The following is a 13,536-nucleotide window of genomic DNA, read 5'->3' on the forward strand; positions in this document are numbered from 1 at the left end:
CAAACAGGATGTAACCCAGCAATAGTAAGGCATGGTCCAGGCCAGCAGGGTGCATAGTCCCTCTCAGAGGCTGAGGCAAAAATCTCACCCCTAAAACAAGATCATGTCCAGGAAGATAATTAAAATAAACAGATGAATTAGCAAATAGAAAAGTGTAGCAGCCAAAATAAAAGGAATCATGCAGACCAGTCATATCTGTAGAGATTCAGAGGTTAACGATCCTATGTACACCATCACATCACTAACTTTGCATAAGTAACTCTGCACTGTTGCTTTATGAATTCCAATATTTTCCTAAAAATGTTTCCTAAAAATGTTTAGTCACTTTAATGTTCAGGGTTTTATTTATCAGAATGCAGAAAAGAAGTTCTCCTTCTGCCTTCTGATGTCCACAAGGACGCAAAGCAAATAAAACTGTGAGAAATGACAGGACTGTGGACTGAAATAGAGTCGTGAACTGATTTAATGACCCACACTCCCCACGCATGTGAGCATCTTCGAAACTAAATCAGCTTTTCAGCACATAAGGTCATATTCTGACCTATTCTGTTCTTATGAAACTTTTCTTACATGTAGGTGGATACAGCTTAAGCAGCATATTAAAGCAGTCTTGATATTAACAAGACTCAGAAATGGAGAAGAAGAAAGGAAGATGAAGAATGAGAAAATGTGACATACCAGCAGACCTGGGCTTTGTGGCGTGAGTCGTTGGAATGACAAAACGTGGCCGCTGAATGCTGATAATTTTGTGTTAAAACTAAAGCAAACCAGGCCTCCCAGGTGGATGTTTGGGACTGAACCAGCGCTATCGCTTTAACGGGACGGGCGGTGACGTTGGGACGGGGAGTCACGGAGCAGGGAGGGGGGGAGGCTGCTGCAGCTGGACCGACTCCCGCCCAGAACCAGAACAACACCGGCCTGCGGACTTACTGACACACTGCTATCAGCGTAAATCTGAGAGCTCACCTTTTCAATCCGCCATGAGAGACTACTCAGCGACTCCGAGCAATGGAGGCGCCTGCATGCCGTGCTGCCAAGTTTGCATCTTCGCCTTTACCGCATTTCTCATCATTGCAGAGAGGACGGCACGTGAGTACTACCTGGGACACACACACATACACACACACACACACACACTGCACGCAAATAATCAAACATTGCAGTGTCTGTTTATTGTAATGTGGTGGCATGTGCACACCCTGTCGCGTGTTATTTGACTTTGTTGGGGTGTGTGCGTGCGCGCGCGCGTGCCTTTTTGGTCACACCGTGTGAGCTGTGGATGTGCAGTGTGGGAGGGCGCCAACGGCTGGGAGAGGGACAGAATCCAGAAGAGACACGTTCAGTAATCCAACATATAAAGTTGGACATTTGTTCTCACTTGAGCGGCTGTCTCTAGCTGTGCTGTCATGAATAATGGAGTCAGACCCGACTCTGCAGTCAGCACTAGTGCGCCTCTTTCCTGTTTTTATATGCTGCATCATGTTATGAAATCCTCTATGCAGCAAAACTGCAGTCTCATGCCAGAGTTTTCCTTCTAATAAACTCCGTCATTTCAACTTCTGTGAGATCTATCCTGCATAAAAACAAAGCGGTGTCATGCTGTCATATTTCAGCGCCCTTTTGGTCGGGGGGATGGGCGTACCCCGGGACGAGGCCTAGTCCTGCCGGACAGCCCGCCTGTTTGGCAGCTAAAACGCTTCAGATTACATGTATGAAGGGGTGGAGGGCGGCACAGCTGCAGAGCTCAGGCGAGTCAATGCGATGTGAGGAAGACAGTCTGCAGTGAGGAGAGCAGAGGAGGCAATAAGCGTTTAATGAGGCTCAGGTTATGGTAAAAAGTTCGGCCAATCACAAGACACAAACAAACTGTAATATTTGATGTAAACAGGTGTAAACTCTTATTTTCGGAACTACAACATAAGCAGTATCATGCAAAATGCTGCCAGTCTAGTGCTTACAGTATTGATACTAAGTTACAATATGTGTTTTGTGGTCCTACAGTTGTGAATGCAGGTGAGGTTTTTCCAGAGCATACACAGTGTGATTTACCTGCTTGTGTGTTTTTATGATTCGAGTTGTATTACAGTTTTCTATGGTAGCAGACTTCGCTCAAACAAATCAAAAAGTCACGCGGCGTATGTGACCCATTGCGAATCATTTTTACCTTTCGTGTGAGTAGATTTCTGATTTTGTATTGTAACAACCCAGTTTAGTCGGTAGAGTTAAGCGTTTTTCTCTCTATTTATTAAACTCTGTGTATGTGTGTGTTTCTCCTCTTTCCTCAGTGATCTACTGCTTTGTGTACTACCTGTGGGTGGGTCACAACTACTGCTATGCCTATCTAGCTGGCTTCACTGCATTGTTCCTGCTGCCAGGTGGGTGAGACAACAGCAAGATATCAATCTGTATTTACAACATAAATATGTAATTGGTAGTATTCAGATTGATAGCTATTTTATTGATATTTGTTTCATTCTGGGTTTCTCAGGTTGGGGTCCTCAGTGGCTCAGTTATTTGTGGTACCTGTCAGATGGACGCATCCGCAGGAAGTCTCTCACCTGGACACACATACTGCACCTGGGTATATTCAAAAGGTGGGACAACTTTGTCCATGTGCACAAGGACTGCTTATAGTCTGACAAACAGAACTTTGGTTTACGATGATTATGATGTATGGTGACATTTTCTTTCTCTCGCCATTTTTCTGTCAATCCGTCCCTCACGTCGCCTCCCCTCCATTGCAGGCTGTGTGAGTGTATGTGTCTGCCAGATGAAGATGTGTATGGCGAGATCATGCAGCAGGCTGATGTGTCTGCCTTACGTCTGTTTGAGGCCTTGGTGGTCACCCTCCCCGAGACGCTGCTGCACACTTATGTGCTCATCTGTACTGATATAGGAATCAAGTCTCCAGGTACAGAGAGACACAGCAGGGAATGTAGAAAGTGTGTGCACAAGGGCAATAAGATCTGAAACAGCACATATAATTAGTGTGTGTGTGTGTACAGTATGTCTTGTGTGACAGTAATCAGCAGTCCATGCACAACTTTCAAGAGAGGAAACTACCAAACATATTCCTGTAAGCGACTAATCTGCAGTTAACCTCAGCCTAACACAGCATGACTCCAACAGAGACCTACGTCAAATAGTGACAAAATAGACTTAAAACTGTTATAATCCATATTTTTTTATTAAATGACAATGTGAAAACAGTTTAACAATGTTAGGTTTGCTCATAGTGAAGACTAAGAATTATCACCTGCGACTCCTCTTGGCGTCACAAGAGGAGTCGCTTTGGTTATTTAGCTTTCCTGTCCGCGACTTAACTGATCTCGTTTACCTCCAGTGCTTTCATAGTGTGGTTTTCAGCGAAACTGCTCTAAAAAACTATTCTACACTGCCTGCTCAGCACCAGACAGACAGACAGAGCAGGTGAACATAGTGGAGCAGTTAGCAGCATATTTCCCTCAGGAGTTGGTAATGATTAGGGCTGTCATGATATAAGATTTCCACAACATGATTATCATGGCTAAAAGGATTAATGCTAATGATATTATTGAGATATCTACAGAAAATTTGAAAAAAAAATTGTCAAATTCATCTTGAACCTTGTTTATTGTCTGTTTTGTCTCGGTTTGAGCCAATGAATTAAACTCAAAATACAAATGCAAGGAGGTGGAGAGAAAGTCTGTAACCACTGTACAAAAATGTTCTTTACACGATATTATCATGTATATTATTTATATAATATCAATATATTTTTTTTTAATACCGGTATATTGCATTATCCCTAACAGAGACCATAATCACCTAAAAGAGAGTGAAGATTGGACTTACTTTCATCAGGATGCCAGTAACATGACTCTAAATAAACAACAGTCTTACTTTGTGACTGCTAGATTTTTAAAAATGCATCTGTTTGCAAGCAAGGTCGTCATATTGGAAAACTTGTTTCTGCTGCCCCCAAGTCAGTTGTAGCAAGAACGAGTAGTTTTGGTTGAAGTGGGAACCTCATGAGGTCTCCCTGATGCTCCTCACATCCCAGATTAGGATCTTCTATTTGTCTGAAGTGGTATCTGCTGTGTACAGGATTGATGGCAAAGAGCTCAGATATTACTTTTTCACAGTGACTGAAAGTCAGACTGGTTGTCCACTTCATCACTTCCTGCCTAACATCTACACCACACAGGATCTATTATGCATTAGTGCTTGTTGGGAAGTCTAATAACGGACAAAAAACTCCTCTAATGGTCTGTATTTTATCACTGTAGAACCACTCACTCACCCACTTCCTTCAGACTATGCAAATATCTTTTATCATGTTTGTGATATTGTAACAGATGCGAGTTATGCCTCCTGTGTGATAGAAAGTATAGTGTCACCGAAATGATCTGGTTCAAATACAAATGTAAAAAGTAAAAAATCCAAAGCTGCAGAGAAATATCACCAGCTCTGTGGTTCCTCTCCACACTACAGAACGTTTTTTTATGGCTCGCAGCTTTATTGTTTTGGTTCAGTCTCATTGCTCTCATAAACACTGTGTCCAAATGCATTGTGCAGCTAGGTCTGATACTGCCCAGCACCTCAGGAGCCGGTAGAGACCAAGACCGAGCTGAAAGAGAGTGAATATCAGACTTACAATCACTTTCAGCGGACATTTATCTGATGTATATTTTGTATATAACATTACAGTGTATGAAGGTGTGTATCTGCCTCCTTCCTTCCTTTTCTTTCTCTCTCTCTCTGTCTCTCTCTCTCTCTCTCTCCCCCTCCAGCCTCAGTGTGCTTTGCCGTGTGTTTGTTGTCTCTCGCCTGGGCCTTGGTCCTGTATGCCAGAGCCTGTTCACTCATCAGACCAGGACACCTACAAATGACCCCCGCTGCAATTCTCTGTCGACTGCTGTGGAGGGTGGGCATATTTAAACAACCATCCGACAGCCAACACATGCAACATACACCCTCAGTATAAAAAGAAGCATTTTTATGTGTCTGACTTTTCTGGCTTTGTTTGTGTGACAGATCTATTTTCTTCATCTGCAGGTCAGTATGTTGGGATCTCGGTTTGCTGTTCTCATGCTCTTCACACGTATCTTCAAACAGTGGATCCTGGGAGTCGTTGGTAAGTCTCGTCTCAGAGCTCATGTTTGTTGAATCTGATAAACAGTTAATTTTCATGAGTGTCGTGTTTCAGCCAAACACATTTAGTTACTGTAGGGTGAGTCTTAGTGAAGACACCCTGTTTTGGTGCACCAGTGACCAGTTTTATTTGAAACAGTCTGTTTATGTACTGTATTAAAAGTTGAATTTTGAACTGGTTCTGTGTGTGTGTGTTTCAGGTGTGCACTGGTTGGGTGCAACTTTCTGGATGGTGTCCCAGCAGACAGACATTATACGCTCAACCGATCGATGGAGAATCTTTAACGTCGTTCTAGGAGCCATTCATATCTTCCTTTTCCTCAATGTGAAGTATGGCCAATCCAGATGCCGCATGGCTGGCTTCTACCTGGTATGTGTCAACCGCATGTCAGAATTCTTGGGGCAGAAACACCAATATTTTAGTGTTACAAGGTAAACGCTATACCGTCGAACATTTTAGTTTAGAGAGATTTAGTTTTTTTGAGAGCCGAAACCTGCAGCTTTGATTGCCGAACATTCAAAGATGAGAAACTATGAGTCACATTACAGAAGAGTTAAATAGGAGCCAATACAAGCAATATCTGTATTTATAGGCTTTATGTATATAACAAATTTGTTTAAATGATGCATTGTGTTTCACAGTGAAAAGGATTGAATCAGATGCATCTTAACTGTAGGGCAGGGCAGGTTCACGTCTCACCCCATGCAAAAAAAAAATACACCTCTGATATTCTCATGCTCTCTGGATAAAACTGAATCAACGTCTTAGAGATTACACTGATTCGGTGTTATACAACTATTGTCTTAGAGCCTAAGACAATAGTTGAATAACAGTCAGATACACACCACTGTAAGCTGAATGATAATACTATAAGACTTAAATTCAGCAGCTAAGTATGAGACAAATCTTAATTCCACATGTGGGGAAAGGTAACCATCTTCCTCTGTCTCTGTTTGGTCTTCAGGCCATGTTCTTGGAGAACGCTTTTCTTCTTCTGGCCTCCTCATGGTTGTTTACCATGGTGTCCTGGGATACTGTGGGAATCCCAGCTGCAGTGTTCTGTGGTTTCCTCATTGGTGAGACACATAGTCACAGCAGTGGTGCTTAGAGCTAAATGTTAATGTTGAAATGCTCATATTTAAGCAGTTAAAATGTTTAGCACGCTAACAGTTACTCTTAACTCACTGTTACATGCCACTAAATCTCATACCAGACCTTTAATTAAAATGTAAAGTGTAATTTTTGTATGTTCTAAGGCTTTAAACTGTAAATCGGTGGACTTGGTTTGTACACACACTTGCACAGCATTATTTCACGTTCTCTCTCGCTTTCTCTTTCCAGGAGTGATAGCGTTGGTGTTGTACTATCGTTTCCTCCACCCTAAGTCCTTCGAGATTTTCCAGAGTATTCGCCACAGGGGGATAGGTGGAGCCTGCATGGAGCGTGGATCTACACTCTCATTGGAGGAGAAAGTCACACCCACTTTCCATCGCCATGCAACACTGTCCGGTTTGTTAAAGATCTATCTATCTATCTATCTATATATTTGTATTATATCTGTCTATCTTAATGTCTATTGTTGTCAATCAGGGGGTGGGACCCTAATGGATCTCCCTATCCAATGGGAGGGCTGGAAACATCACCACTGGCTGCTGATTCGCTTGGCCATGAAGACGGGGGATGTATCTAGGATCTGGTCTTTGTATGGCGAGGGGGGACTGGCTGGACTGATGGGGCTGTCTGAAGAAGTTCATTCCCCTGATGACTTTCGTGTCCCTCTGGTTTGTTACGTTCCTTGCAGAGAATAGCTTCCTGCTTGGAAGGGCTATTGGTTGTAGTAGCGAAATGTCCCTCAGTGTCTACTTGATTTTATGTGCTGTCTACCTCTTAAACCCGTCTTCCCTAGCATGCAACCTAGGTGTGATATCTTAAGACTGGATAAAAGGTTTTCTTATACTTGTCTATGTTTGTCAGAAACCACCTGTTCAGCGACCAGTCCCTCAGATCTCACAACCAGTCCCTCAGCCAGCTCCACCAAAGATGACCCAGTCTCCACAGGCAAGATCTTTGTGTGATTTATCCCTCACTTAAACAATAATTCAACAAAGAATACAGTAAATTTACTTCCATTTCAAAATAGAGATGATTGAGCTGAAGGAAACACAAAGTCTGAAACAATTTTCAATAGTTTTGGCTTTAAGAAAAGAAGAATTAAATCATTTTAAACACTGTGAATTCAAGTCACCACAGTGATGCTTGTATGTAGTGGGAGAAAGAGAGATTTTAGGACAGTGTGCTGTGATCCACATGGTCATGATAACAAAAAGTCAGCAGGCTCAACCACCAGGTTAGCTACTGAAAGGCTGCACCTGAACAGAATACTTCAAGATTCAAGATTGATTTATTTGTCTTTAGGGAACTTTGTCTTAGACATAAGGCTGCTGCATAAAATACATACAATTAATAACAAACACAAAGTGCAAAGCACAGACAAGTGCAAGGCACAAGCAGGCCACATGTAAGTACATGGTGCACTGCCTAAATGTGCATACTCTTTAATGCAATAACGCACAAGGGCGATACGTGCAAGGCAGCTCCTCTTTTCACACCCTCCTTATGTCCTGAGTTCTGGAGAGTCACTGACAGACTTACTTACTGTGTCTGTCTGCACTCTGAAGCTCAGCTGTCTGTCTTGTTCCAGGTGAGAGAGGTGGTCCAGCCACCAAAGCCAGCCCCATCCACTGTAATAGCCAGGCCAGTGAGAAAAGCTCCTCCCACAACAATCCTTGACATGAGAAGATGTCCAGAGATCATCCCGGTCCAGGAGGTCATTCCTGAAGAGAGCGCAGAGGAAGAGTCCAGTGCTCCACCATCAGAGGAAAAAGGTTGGACAAACACTGAACCCTGCTAATGCACACACTCAGTGACTGTAGTACTGCAGACAAGCACACAACACGCTGATTATGACCCGAGCCACATGACTGAACAGCTTGGTGAGCTCCCATGTGTTCTTCTTCATTCATTGCATAGCTTCAATGTAGTTTTGTTTGAATAACAACTCAAGTCTGAGTTGCTTAGACCTGCTTTTCTGGTATCTGTGATCATACTGTCTGTAAGATCAAACCATAAACCTGGAATAATTGAGGGGTTTTTTTTTGCCTCTTTGGGGCAGCAGAAAGAAGCTGTGAACATAACATTAACATCACTTTATAAAGGTAATGTGAGTTGTTTGCAAATAGTTGCCTGTTTACACATAACTATCATTTATTTAGTCTTTTTTCTGCTCTCCCGATAAATATGAGTGCAGTAAGCACTTTCTGTTAGCTCGGTTTTTGTTTTCCTACCTGAGTGAAATATTATGTTTGTGTTATGCTTTAACTGCTAAATCCTTATCTGTGTTCACCAGCTAACTGCTCTCTGCTGCGACTTTAAAAGAGTAAAACAGTAAGCTTGTGGGTTGAAATTCACTTTTTCACTGTTATTGTATATAGTATTTTTTATTTTTTATCTTCATCTTATCGTATATAATATCTTTTATGTTTCTTGCTGCTAGGTGTTTGTTTTGTACTTGAGAGCAAAGTCTAACCGGAGTCAAATTCCTTAAAGCCAATAAAGCTGATTCTGATTCTGAAATATAAAGCTCTGCAGAGGTAAAGGGGACTGGAGGATCAGGTTTTTATTTTCTGTGGTTTCTTTGTTATGAACAACCCCCTGCAGCTGCTTAATTGTTAGTATACAGTAATATTAATATAAAGAAATACAAAGAGATCCATACAAAGTATTTGGGTTTTGGCCTGAGGTATTTATTCACATGAAAATTAAGTGTGGAAATGGTGCTGCTCTTATGCAGCAACTTACAAGCAACTATATGCAACTTCCTTTGCATAATCAGGCTTTTATTTTTCAACCAAATGCACAGGACTTGCATAGATTGTAGTTTAAATTGTATTTGATGTTGACCTTTGATGATGACCTTTTGTAGTCCCCAGTAGTCCACACACTTTGCCTGTTAACTCACTGTGATTTTCTTTTCAAAGGCGATGAGGAGTTTCAGAGTGCTGCTTATGGCTCACCAACGCCTTCATCTCCACGGCAGCCGGGAAGCCTCCGCCACATCGACAGCAATGCCGGGACCCTGACTGAAGCCTCGTCCTCTGTGGGTTCTCTGGACATCAAGACTCCCGGCTGGTCACCTGAGCGACGTTCGCCTCTCGTGATTGGTTCTCCAGAGAATAAAACAGCAATACCTGGGGAGTCGAGCACCACACTTTACTTTAGTGCAGATGCCCAGTCTCCCTCCAGTGGGAGCTATCTCGGCTGGGGCTCCGAGTTGTCGCCCATCTCAACCTATAGAAGTCCTTATCGAATCAGGGAGGCTCGTTTTGTTACATCTACCCCACGACTGGAGCCTCAGGCTGGAGCTGAAAGTCCAAGCTTGGCCCCTGTCGTTGTCATCCCCGCCACTCCTGGTACAACACCAGGTGGAACCCCTGGTGCTTCAACTCCTGCTGCTTCAACACCAGCAGCTTCAACATCTGCTGCTTCGACTCCTGGTGCTGCCACGCCCGGTACACCAATCGTACCACTTACTCCAGTCATCCCCCACGCTCGCAAACAGATGGTCCAGTTTGTGGACAGCAGAGAGAGGATGGTGTAAGGAGGGTGGGGTAATGGGGGAGGGTTTCCTGGGTGGGCAGTGATGTCTTTTTCAATTTAGTAGTTAAGGATATACATGAATTTATGCATTAACTAGCCTGGGGAAGGCTTAGTGGGGAGTTAGGGGAAATTTTCAGCTCAGCTAATTTGAATCAGTCATGGTAGGATATACAGTATGATTTAGTATTATTTTATTTATTATTTATATTTTTTTCCTTGATGTGCAGGGGTTAAATTTACAGATGGGGATGGGGCTCAAATGGGGCTGATTAGTAGTGCAATGGCTAAACATTTCCCAACAGCTCCAATTCTTATTTGTGGTACCTTGGACCCAGCTGTACATTCCAAATGACACATTTAGCCGTGTTTAAAATACAGATGAACCAGGTCCTAGCTGTTGCATGTGCAGGTCTTGGTTTGTTGAAGCGCCTGCAGGGAGGAGGACGTAATAGTAATAATAATACCTCCCTGCATGCTACTGCAAAGCTCCTGTTGGCAGGTGAGAGAGATTCATTTGTATCAGGCGATAGTCTGCTTCCTATGGAGGACACCAGAGGACTTAGCAGTGACAAACACAGCTGTACAAGGGAATCGGCCATTGCATATCAAGGGTTGGGGGCGCATTGTGTATTTTTTCATTTCTTTAAAACCTTTTGATGAAAAAAAAATTCAGCATACACTGGGATCAGTATTTACAGAAAATTGGATCTGGGTTAGTCATCAAAACACAGATAAAAATTCACAGGTGCTAATGCATATGGGAAATCATTTTCATTCATTCAGAGAAGCCCTTACATTTTGGTAATTTGTAATCATCAGAAACTAACCACAGAAAATCTAATGCGCTTAAGTCTTACGTAGTCAGGCAGTGCAGTCAGCTGAGGTTACCTCCAGCGGCTTTTAGGAGCAAACTAATTATTAAAATTATTGTAATGATTCATATATATCACATATCAGTGATTTAAATAAATGTTATTTAAATGGCAGTTGGATCTCCGAAGAAGAATTTTCTAAATGAACAAGGTAATTCAAGTTTACAATAACCTGCTGAGCAGAATCTCCTGTAACGCCACTCCCCAACGCCAACCTCTTTTTTCTGTTTAAAGCAGTGAAGCCAATTATCCATTATGAAGTATAAATATAAACACTTCAGGAGGTTTAACATCCCGTCCAGTTAGTGACACATACAAAAACGTGGAATTCCTATTTACAATCTGTGTAGTCTAATCTGTCATGAAACTATCAGATAGGCAAATGACAAAAAGTAAACATTTGAAAACCATTTAATAAATTATATGCTATGCTTTCCTTTACTAGCTGCAATAATTCCAGTCAGTCAGCACTTTATGGCAGAAATGGTACAGCTAAGGTTTATCATTAGCCAGTGGCTGTAGTATGATTTTCTGTAGACCACATGATTAGAATGTGAATTTATCAATAAATTCATCAATTTATCAATCAAGGGAAATTAAGCAATATGTTATATTAAAGGAGGATGAATAAGGAGTTTAGTGTTCAGATATTCAGTATCAAAACATATTATTTGTATGTTTCTTGTGACTTTGTTTATGAACCGCAGAAATGCTTTAAATCTCTGAATCAATTAATCAACCAATAAATTCAGTAAAATTGGCAGTATATAATAAAATTACTCTTGTCTCTAAAAGGAGGAGCTAACTTTCACAAACACCTTTGATAGACAGTCACACTTTGTTTAACTGATAAAGAAAAGAAGGGTTTGAATGATCATAAAATATAATGTTGTAGTAGTTATTTGTGCTGTTAATGGAGGTTAAGCTAGCTCGCTATCCACAGTTGTTTTTGTCCTGACCCGAGAGAAGTTTTAGATAAATTTTAGATTTTATTTTCGCTCTCTACTTCACAGTTGATGTACTGATTGGTAAAAGAATTCGCTGCATGTCTGCTACCCTAATTATTAACATTGAGCATTGTTTCAGACTGTTTCAGACACTCAGTGAGTGAGCTTTTGTCAGTGAAGCTGAAAAGCACATGTACAAACTACAGCAACTACTCAGCTGCTTTTTTAAAACTGACAACATAAAGGCCTGTTTTCCTTCTGTAAGGGAAAATGTTATCAATCAGTTTTGTATTAAGAAAGATAAAATGTCCTCTGATGTAGACAGTCTGTGAACACGTAACGTTACAGCCTGAAAAGAACACAAATGTCCGCCAGAGAATTATGCTTCCCAAACCTTTTTAGCCTTGTTAACTCAAGGTCAGTGTCAGTATGTTTGTATTTTAAACATCACATATAGTAGCTACAACAGTAAAAGTGTCCTGCGAGTCTTAGATAAATACTGCTCACAAACACGTGTTGTGCTTCAGCCTCTCCATTAGTTGAACCTCCTACCTCAGTGAATTTCTCTCTGACAAAACTGCTTTTATTATCTTTTTTGCAACAATGACAAAATGCTTATTGTAGGACTGAAAACACTTTGAGCCTTTGTTTAGCAGCAGCACACATTTCAGATAATGAAGGTACCAGAAGGAGGGAAACTACGTAAGTGTTAGAGGATTCAGAATAGAAATGTTGCGTACAACGATAAATCCTGGATTTAATAAGGTGCTGCTATGAGTTTCAAGTTTGGTCAGTGCCAGTATTATGTTATGAGTATTATTTATTTCAGTATGTGAAATCTGATTGTAATCACAGAATGTGGTATGTATAATAATAATTACTTTAGCACTAATGGTCTTCCATATACCGTCTGTATTCTATTATTCTCTTTTTCTTTAACTGTGTTATATTATTTTACTGTCTTTCGTTCATCTTTCTTTCTTAACAAATATATTAAGTATACAATAAGGTCTGTATCTGTAATAAGCAGTTAAATGGTTGTGCTGCTCGTGTTTGGTGATAAATAAAACAAAGGCAGCACTTTGAATTATAAATATGGGACAAAGTGCAGAGGAAAACATGCTATCAAACTGTGTCAAGTTGTTGTCCACGTACCTGCTGATAGATAAGGGACTCACTGCATGTTACTCATTCTGGTCGACATTCAGAGAACTGTATCTATTGCTTTAGAGAAAGAAAGCACTTCCTGTAACTACACACACATTACAGTAGTTAACACACATGCTAGAATGTATGTGTATGCAACAGCAATAAGCCAGCTATTGAAATGTATCGTAGTGCACTTACTAAAAAGATACCCATGCTCACGCTTTAGACGATGCCTTGGCTTGATCCTTGTGAATCAGCGCTTTGCCTCGTAGGGAGATGGCTCCAGCTTGTCTTGTGTCTGTGTGTGCTGCTTTACATTAGAACTTTGCTTTGTGTACCTGACGTGTATGTGATAATCTTTGCTTGTGTTTCTAATACGACTACTTTTGTATTTTTTTTATTGTTCTTCTTTTATATTTGGTCACATTTACTGTTATGAAATATGTGGACAGCCTTGGTGAAGTGTTTCCAGGTTTCGCACTTAAGCTTCACATGTGGTATTGTTTCGAGACAGTTTTTAGTTTTCATCGATGGACTGGAATTAGCTTGCTAATTGAGTGTTACATCACTTAGTCACCAGATGGCCTCCATCGTGCATCACCTCATCTCTGCAAGGACATCTACAGAGCAGCTGTGGCTGGTGGTAGTATGTCTTTAACTGTGCTATTGCTGTGACAAAATAAAGTCATAAACCATGGTCAAAGCTCAGGGTGATGTTTTTGTATTTTATTGACCGTCCTTCATTCATTTGCCATAAATGATGTTTCAACATTTTTAT

The 13,536-nt window shown here is 41.2% G+C and overlaps 1 protein-coding gene across 1 annotated transcript; it reads left to right on the forward strand.

The window, feature by feature from the left end:
- Positions 1–763: 763 nt before the first annotated feature.
- xkr5b (XK related 5b) lies at positions 764–11,752 on the forward strand. The gene is made up of 13 exons (XM_046383986.1): positions 764–1,089; positions 2,286–2,375; positions 2,489–2,594; positions 2,745–2,911; positions 4,773–4,906; positions 5,038–5,116; positions 5,334–5,503; positions 6,099–6,210; positions 6,476–6,643; positions 6,725–6,915; positions 7,109–7,192; positions 7,836–8,019; positions 9,172–11,752. Exons 1-13 carry the CDS (start codon positions 981–983, stop codon positions 9,789–9,791), a joined length of 2,214 nt encoding a protein of 737 aa, XP_046239942.1. The 5' UTR covers positions 764–980; the 3' UTR covers positions 9,792–11,752.
- The last annotated feature ends 1,784 nt before the right edge of the window (positions 11,753–13,536 follow it).

This window comes from Scatophagus argus, chromosome 1 (assembly GCF_020382885.2).
Source record: "Scatophagus argus isolate fScaArg1 chromosome 1, fScaArg1.pri, whole genome shotgun sequence".
In the NCBI taxonomy this organism is placed as follows: domain Eukaryota; kingdom Metazoa; phylum Chordata; class Actinopteri; family Scatophagidae; genus Scatophagus; species Scatophagus argus.